Raw genomic sequence first — 8,471 nt, forward strand, 5'->3', positions numbered from 1 at the left:
CCCAACCCCATTACCCAAACACCGTGGGTCTTTCCTTGGTCGCTGTGAAACGTGCGCTTTACAGAGGGGGCCTTGTAAAGCCAGGTGCTCCCCTCCCCACAGTTCCCAGGCCTGCATTGGCAGGGCTACCCGGAGCTGCATGGGCACCACAGTGTGCTGCGAGGGTGGTGAAGTCCAAGGCAGAAACCTTGCGTGAGGAGATGAGGAGGAAAGCCCAGTCCTCCTCCCTCCGAGCTCCGTCTCGGAGTGGGAGCCTTCTCTAGTGTCACGAGTGTGGCTGTGTAATCTGCACGCTGACAGCTTTGCCCCCAGCTTCTTTGGCTGGCTTGAGGGTGGCCCCTTCCACATCCTGCCCCTTGATATTGCTGGCAGATCCATGGCTGAAGCCGGGAATATCTGCTCAAAAGGTGACGTGCTCAGCCAGTGGGGCTTTCTGAGCCCAGGCTTAACAGCTTAATAGCTGTAAGTCAGTTCTGAGACAACATCCTCTTAATCCTGTTTGGGCTGCTTTCTCCTGTCTTGCGTGTGTTTTCCAGTAACTCAGAGAAAAAAACTGATCTTCCTCTTGCTACTGATGTATTTTAAAACGCACTTTTTGATATCTGTCTCCCACAGTAAGGACCACCTTCAACTCCAGGTGAGCTTTGGCCACATGAATATTCTTCCTACAGAGGTGAACAGCGTATCTGTAGTTCACTCCTGTCACCTGACCTTATTTCCATTTGCTAGACACCAATTTCCCACCCCAGCTCTAGACCCATCCTGTGCCCCGCTTCCATGACTTCTGACATACTGCATTTGCCAGTTCCCCCACACTTCAGAAAGAGATGGTGCTTGAAAAGGGTCCAGCACTCAGTAATGGAACCCTACAGGAATAATTCAGTGACGTTATGAAGACATCAAAGTATTCAAACAGAAGGGTGGAACTTCATTGTTTTGATTTTGTAAATGTCAGTACAGAGTAAGCTGAGCAAGTTGCCAGCTTTGCAATATGGTGACAAAAAGAGCTGTGCAGGAACACGGCTGCTTTTTTTTCCTTTTCAAAACTAATAGTGGTTCTGCATGAAATGGTGCCTTCTCATAGGTCAGAGATTTAGCACTGCTGTCTGGTGCACATCACTGGGGAAACACTTCACTTGGAACGGGTTGACACTTGAGAACGGACAGCATGTTTGCTATTGCTTCTTCTGCCATCATGTGGGTGGCTTGAACTGTTGCAGTTCCAATATGCGGGGTTATGATGATGTTATCTAATTTCAGCAAAGGATGATTTCTGCAAGAAACAGCAAGGACAACGTATTACACCCGCAAGAAGCAGAAAGAACAGAATGGATATCACACGTTCAATTAATTCTTCTGCTAGTTGCTGAGATCAGAACCTCAGGAAACAGCAATGGCACTGATATAAAGGGGCCACGTACACAGGATTGGCAGAAAACGTTGGAAAATTTCCTTACCCATTTCTCCATCCTCTCTACTAGCCTTGGTGCCTTGCTTGGCACTCATGTTGACTTGAAAATGCGGCATGGCAGAAGAGCTGGTCATCAACTTAGGATTGCGCAAGATAAAATGTGGGTATGCTCTTAAACAGCGAGAGACTCCCCGCAGAGATCAAGGTCATGAGCACACTTCTGCTCAGCATTTTACAAGTTCCAGAGTAATAGAATGAATGCAAGTTATTCTACCTTGGCAGAGGCTCAGGGTATGTCACATCCAGAGCAGCAGCCTTAATAGTCTTATTCTGGAGAGCTTCCACCAGTGCGTCTTGATCAATAACTGCACCTGCATTGAAATGGTATGTTTCTTCCACAACAAGTCAGTGAACATGTTTTTTTCACCTGGGAGTGGGGAAAGGTCTCAGGGCCCCGAGGGAAATAAATCCAAAGATCTACGTCTTGTTAGAAAGTAAAATGCCTTTCTAGTAACCATCAACCAAACAAAACAAAGAGAGACTTTATTAGCCTTCACCACGGAGCCATAACTACTTCTGGGAGATATGCCTACCTCGGCTGATGTTTATAAGAGTGGCTGTGGGTTTCATCAGCCCCAGCTCCTTTTTCCCAATCAGTTTTTTAGTCTCAGGTGTCAGGTTCACAACCAGCATAACAAAGTCAGATTGCTGCAGCAAGTCTTCCATCCCACTGTAGCAGGCACCAACGGCCTGCTCCTCCTCCTTGCTCCTGAAGGGAAAATGCACACCTAGTTTGACACAACTCTTCTGAACTGTTCTTAACAGTCAACAAATCAGTCAATCAATCCTAAGCATCATCTCAATCAGCATAGATATTAAGAGGTTTGAAGCCAGGATAAAGGAAGAGACATTGCTATGTACCAGTGAATCATAGAATCATAGAATGGCCTGGGCTGAAAAGGACCACAATGATCATCCAGTTTCAACTGCCCTGAGTCCCACGAGTCTCTGGCCAACCACCAGACAGGTTGCCCAGAGCCACATCCAGCCTGGCCTTGAATGCCTCCAGGGATGGGGCATCTACAACCTGTTCCCATGTGTCACCACCCTCTGTGTGAGTCAAAGTGGCAGAAGGGAGGAGAGAGGGTAGTAGTTCGGAGAGGCCAAGAGGGCAGAGGAGTGGCAGGACCCTGGAGGACTGATGTAAATGTGAAAGCAAAGCACACAGGTGGTATTAGGTATAGGAGGATGGGTATGCAGAAGGTCTCTCATTCTTCCCTCCTGCTGATGTATCTGTACAGTCCCCATCAACTCTCTCTCTGCCTGACTTGCCAGTTAGAACTCACGATGGAAAAGGAAGGAAGGGGAAGCAAAAAAAGGGAACGATAAAACCAAGTGAGGATCTTTGCCATTGAGGTGATGAGTGAACCGGCTGGGCTGAAGGAAGGAGTGACAGCCCGGATGACTAGGGACCTTGCCAGAAGCCTGAGAGAAGATTCTGGCAGGACTGAGTCTGGCTTGCTTGGCTTACATCTTCAGAAAAGTTAGCATCACCCTTCCTTCAAACCTGCCAATAGCTGAGAAGGGAGGAACGAGGATGGGGAGGTGAACGGAAGCTGCTTCCCAAGGGGAGAAGCAGGGAACCAAGGAGAGCAGTGGAGGCACACTGGCGGTGATCCTCATGTTGCTTAAAGCTGTTGCCAGCACCTAGGAAGAATGGGGACATGGGCCAGAGCTGTGGTTTCCATTTCTGCCCCTGGACCAGTTCCACACAGTAAACGAATGTTTTTACCTGCGGTTCCTGTTGTGGTACAGGATCTTCATTTCAAAGGCTCTGGCTCTCTGAGCCACTTTATAGCCGATTCTGCCCATCCCAATGATCCCAAGAGTCGCCCTGGTAACTTCAACTCCCAGCCAATCAGCAGCAAAATAGTTAGTGTCTGGAGAAACTGCTATCTGGGAGCCTGAACGGAAAAACATGCTAAACAGGTATGAACTGATGACAAATTCAGGTCAAAACAGAGGGGAAAAGTTTCTCACTGTCTTAGTAGTTGGTTTCTGGAACACCCCTTACAGAACATCCTAAATAATTTTAAGGGGATGGGGGTGGCTGTTTTTAGACAGTGTAACAGTCAGGACTGGAAGCAGTGACACAGAAGAGATTCTTGATGGTGGTATTCTGCTGAGAGGGATTACCACCTTAGGGATATAACGTTTCTGTGTCTGTGATATTTTCTTTGAAATTCAAAAACAGCTCCTGGGGCATTTACCACCCCACAAGCACTGCCTTCACTTTATTTTTTCTGTGCCGGGAGTAAAACTCCCCATCTACCTCCTGGATCTCAACACAGTCCAGTCATACCTCTTGAAGGGGGTGAAGTTATACTGCAGAGTCTAGCTTGGCCAGCGATCTCATTAAGCCTTTATAATGTTGGACTTCAACTTAATAAAAGAAGGTCCAACCTCTACTGCTGTACCAACATCTGCCTCCAGCACGGTGGGGCAATGTAATGAATTAGGAGGCATTACTTTTGGAGCAGCACTCAACATGCTCTCATAATTTCTGCTCCAGCAATGGGGACGTGGCCATCTCCAAATGCCATGTACCTATTGTACAACTATTAGAAAGTACAGAAAAAGGAAACAGAAAAGCAGTGCCATTTTTATTTGGATGCATTTTCATTTTCATTCAGTTTTCCAGCTATAAGCAACACTCTAAGTGAACATCCAGATAGAACTACGCCCCACACATTATTCTAAGCAGTATCATACATGACTTCAAAGCACATAATTGAGACAAACGTCTTACTCTTGTCACTGTTGCCTTGAGAAGAGGTGGGATTGAGACAAATAGAGGCCTCTGAAAAAGAGAGTTCTCAGAACACTGTTTTCTTGCAAAAGCATCCCAACTACTGATTCTGACAGATCCTCTCTAATATAGCAAGGTGAGATATGCCAAAGAAGCAGATAAGATCGAATGAGATGTAAAACATTACCTTCCACAAGTCTTCTTGCAGACGCCAGCATTAGGGCCATTCCCATGTCTGCTGTTGAGTCAGCAACAGCGTGTGGGGTGTTAGTCACTTTTACACCAAAGTTAGAAATCATTTTCAAGTTTAAGTGATCCACTCCAACACCAGAGTTTCCAATGACTTTTAAATTAGGCAGGCTTTCTAGAAGCTCCTGGTCGATAGTTGGCCTGGTCTCAGACACAAAAATGGATTGGATTTTTTTCCCCATTTCTTTTTTGTTTTCAAGAAGTTCTTTCACAGTGATAATGCAAAAGTGTTTCTTCAGAAGCGCCACAAGGCTTTCAGGCACACCATGAGTTCCTCCAATATCCATAATCAGAAGACCTGGCAACTCTTGTTCTGCCATGACCTGCAGTGGAGGAATAGAAGAAGTACGCTGCTGTTTAGGAGAATGTCACTCAAGCAGTGATGGTGTGGCCATCATTTAAATTCACACCTGTGAATCAGGAAATTAATGGCACTTCACAGTCCTTTTAATGATACAGCACAAATTCACAATCACTTGGGACTAGCGTGGCCTTACATTAGAAAATGGTCCGATACCTCCATTAAGCACCGGATTACGCTGCAACACCAAGGTACAGTCATCTTCTCGGATCTAAATCCGGTTCAGGATCTACAAGGTACTCTCAGGTAGCTTCTTTTCAGTCCAGAAACTCTACCGCTTTCATACCAATCTGGCAGCTTCTTGGCCTAACTCACAAATTGATGTATCACCAAGGGTGGTACATAACTGCTGCTAGGAAGTTACTCCAAGTTGCTTGCCTATGAGTTATGTTTGGTGAAGCTGCAGGCTGTGTTGGGAGCCAGAGGTTCAGACAGGTCTGACAAACCTACCTGACTTGGAAGGGGTTAGGTCTAAAAAAACCTGCCCAATGAAGGACCATTCTTGTACGGCTACTACACTGCTTGCTCTCACTGTTTTAAACCGCTGCATCCGAACGTATAGCCTCTGAAATTTAGCATTACACGTCAGTCTTTTGCACATCCATGCCTTCAGGCTGAACCGGGGGGAAGAGTGCTAAAGGCTAAGGCCCGCTGGCAACACAGCCCTTCCACACTAGAGCTTTCCCCTTGCCCAGGCAGTTTTGAGCCCGCTCCTGCCTGCAACAGCCCACGCAAATCTATCATATTCTGCAATAAGACAAAGGCTCCTCAGATAGCCACAACTTAAGGGGTGAAACTGCAGCCCTTACTGACAATCATGGCCCTCATTGACAAAAACGGAAGCAGAAGATTTGCTACCTATCTTAGGAATATTCTGGTCTGATTTCCTATGATTCTGTTTCTTGCACTCCACTCACACATCTGGGTCTTTGTCCCATATACTGTACCCTAGATTTGGGTTGTGCTGAATGAATCTGCACCGCTCTTCCACAGCAGTATTCTGATTAATTCCGGGCCTGCTGTGGCAGGCAGAACTTTCCTGCTGTTCCTGTCCTCTCATGCAAGCCTTCAGAATTCAGCACTGGGACAAACAACGTACTGTAAGTTTCTGAAAAGCTGTGATTACCCTTCTCCTGAGCAAACTCAAACTTAATTCAGCTGCATCTATTAAATGATTACGGTCTCAACAACTGTCATATATATTTATATGTCATTATTTATTGCCATAAGCTGAAGTCTTTTGAAATCTACCGGCCCCAGATGGTTGGGAAAATACTGCCAATGTTCCCATTTGTAGTCTGTTTATTTCTTGGAGTAACATACAACATGATACTGACCTTAGAAGAAAAAATTAGAAAGAACACACAGACAGAAAGGCAAGACAATGTCATTGTGACAGTGTTATTCAGCATCTCGATTACCAGAACTTGATGATACTTCAGCAACTGTGACTGAACAGCAACTAAACCTTATGCAGTTACACAACAGAAAACTGCCTGGACAATGGATACGATCAAGTGACTGAGATAAGCAAGTAAGACAGAACTGCATTACATCATTTGCCTTCTTCACCGTGATGAAAGCATCACCATCATTGTGACGCTCAGAGTCAGACCCACATTTATTTCAGAAGCACCTTCTAAACTTCACAAACAGAAAGACAATTCATGGGGAAGCCACAAAGCAGTGCAGCAAGAGTTGATTCAGCCTTAAACAGTTCAGCTTGTCCACAAAAAGAAAAAAAAAAAAAAGGACTATGTTCCATGTAATTACTCTGCTCATTACTGTGGACATGCGGAAAAATTCACAATTTCATCCACATTTGTTGTGCACAGGAACTGTTTGCAGTGTTGCTTCAAAAGCAAGGGTTCTGCAAGTACAAAGTACGATCTTAAGAAATGATATTGCTAGCAACAGCATAAATACAGTTAAAGGAATGCTGCAAAGTGAAGGAGGCTTTCCAGATAGTAACCTTGGTTTGAGGAGCACGCAGTGCTCTCATGGACCACTATCTGTACTTGTCTTGTGCCTCTGTCTAAAAGCCACGCTTTTCCTGTCACACCAAAGTCCATAAGAAGGGATAGCTGGATGAATACCTTTAAAAGCCAAATTTGTCTGGTCAACCATCAAGTGAATAGATTTTAACAAATCCAATGTTTTGCTCCTGAGCACAATTATTCAGATGTTGGATGTCCTGTCTAATGGGCTAAATGTATCACCTGTTCAGGATATGACAATTTTGATTTTCTTTCTCCACATTTTCTCTTTGCATAAAATGATCTGCTTCCACACGTGTATACATCCACAACCACTTGTAACACATTAACAGACTGTATGTATACTGATATCAAGTCCTTGCACTGAAAATTTTGAATATGTGACTCAGATTGAGACAAACAGGCGAATAAACAGACCCGCTCATAGGTATTAACTTCAGTGCTGGTGTTTTCCTCAACTAGCCGTATTTCTTTCCACTTACTTACTTTCATAGCCACTGACTGGCACTGCTGTATCTCTTTGGACTTAGCCACATCATAGCAAAATAAACCTCCTATTTTTCCCTATCTTTGTTTTAAAATGAAGTTAATAAAGTACATCACCCAGAATAAACTCCTCCCACTTACTTATCTACAGAAGAAAACTGATTACCTCAATAATAACCAAAGAATTAGCCTGGAGTGGTTCCTTACTGTTGATGCCTCTTTTACCAACAGAGCTCATTGCTCCTGGAGGAATCAGCAACATGTAACTTCCTCGTGTTTGCAACACAGCCCCTGTTACCTGCTGCAACCTCTGAGTCAAGGCCAATCACATGCGACTCAGCTGCTAATGCCAGAACCTCCTCTCATAGAAATTTGAGCAATCCACTGCTATAAGCACTTGTTTAACTCTTGCTCTCCCTGACTGTTTTTGTCTGGAGGACAAAGGACTGCTAAAGTTTCTGAAAGCTTTCAGTGAAATCCATTGCAAGTGGCACAGAACTCCAACACTGGAGCTAGTGGTCCAGTTCCAAGGATCAGAGAGAGTTTCCAGATGCCCTTCGCAGAAAAGAAGAAATACATCTCCCAGAAGACTTTGCTATTCCGTTCCCATTTTCTGTTCAGAGGGAAAGATGAAACTGCTGGGGAGTCACGAGACTGCCCTTCTTTTACTACTTGTCACTGCGGTGCGTGCTGCCCAGCCACTTGGCCTTCAGCATTACAGTAAGTAATGCCTTTGGTTTGGGACACTCATTTATCAGCTTCAATTCCAATGGCATTATACTGCCTTATCACACTTTTCCGCTATCATAGCTAGTAAATTAGTTTTCTCCCTTAGCCCGTCGCTGTTTTGTTTTCAGGCCCATCTCCCCACCTTTTCACTCTCCCCCTCCCCCCTATCTTGGGCCACGGGTCCCATTCAGTTACAGAACCGGGCCAAAGCGAGTCAGAGCCGTAACAGCCCGGAACGGCCCATCTCAGCAGTCAAGTCAATTGTGAAACCCAGCACCGCCAAGGGAAGCATCGTGCTTTAATTATGGAAATGTCATCCGGAATATTTACCCCGGGGTGTTCGAGCACCGTCCTTTCAGCCGCCCCGCCGATTTCCGCTGCCGCCCGGCCCCTCCCCTCGGCTGGCCGCACAGCCCCACGCTGCGGATG

The 8,471-nt window shown here is 45.5% G+C and overlaps 1 protein-coding gene across 3 annotated transcripts in view; it reads right to left on the bottom strand.

The window, feature by feature from the left end:
* Positions 1-905: 905 nt before the first annotated feature.
* Positions 906-8,471, bottom strand: part of LOC100542520 (probable 2-ketogluconate reductase) — a 10,894-nt gene continuing 3,328 nt past the window's right edge. Inside the window, exons 1-6 of one of the 3 annotated variants that reach the window (XM_010708268.2) lie at positions 8,373-8,465; positions 4,408-4,792; positions 3,204-3,375; positions 2,005-2,180; positions 1,686-1,782; positions 906-1,273 (exon numbers count right to left, since the gene is read on the bottom strand). In XM_010708268.2, coding sequence (XP_010706570.1) covers positions 1,117-1,273; positions 1,686-1,782; positions 2,005-2,180; positions 3,204-3,375; positions 4,408-4,789 — 984 coding nt within the window. In that variant the 5' untranslated portion in view covers positions 4,790-4,792; positions 8,373-8,465 and the 3' untranslated portion in view covers positions 906-1,116. Of the gene's footprint in view, positions 1,274-1,685; positions 1,783-2,004; positions 2,181-3,203; positions 3,376-4,407; positions 4,793-7,479; positions 8,308-8,372; positions 8,466-8,471 lie in introns of those variants that run through there. The other 2 variants (XM_010708267.3, XM_031552717.1) reach the window with 2 other exon arrangements.

This window comes from Meleagris gallopavo, chromosome 3, assembly GCF_000146605.3.
Source record: "Meleagris gallopavo isolate NT-WF06-2002-E0010 breed Aviagen turkey brand Nicholas breeding stock chromosome 3, Turkey_5.1, whole genome shotgun sequence".
NCBI lineage: Eukaryota > Metazoa > Chordata > Aves > Galliformes > Phasianidae > Meleagris > Meleagris gallopavo.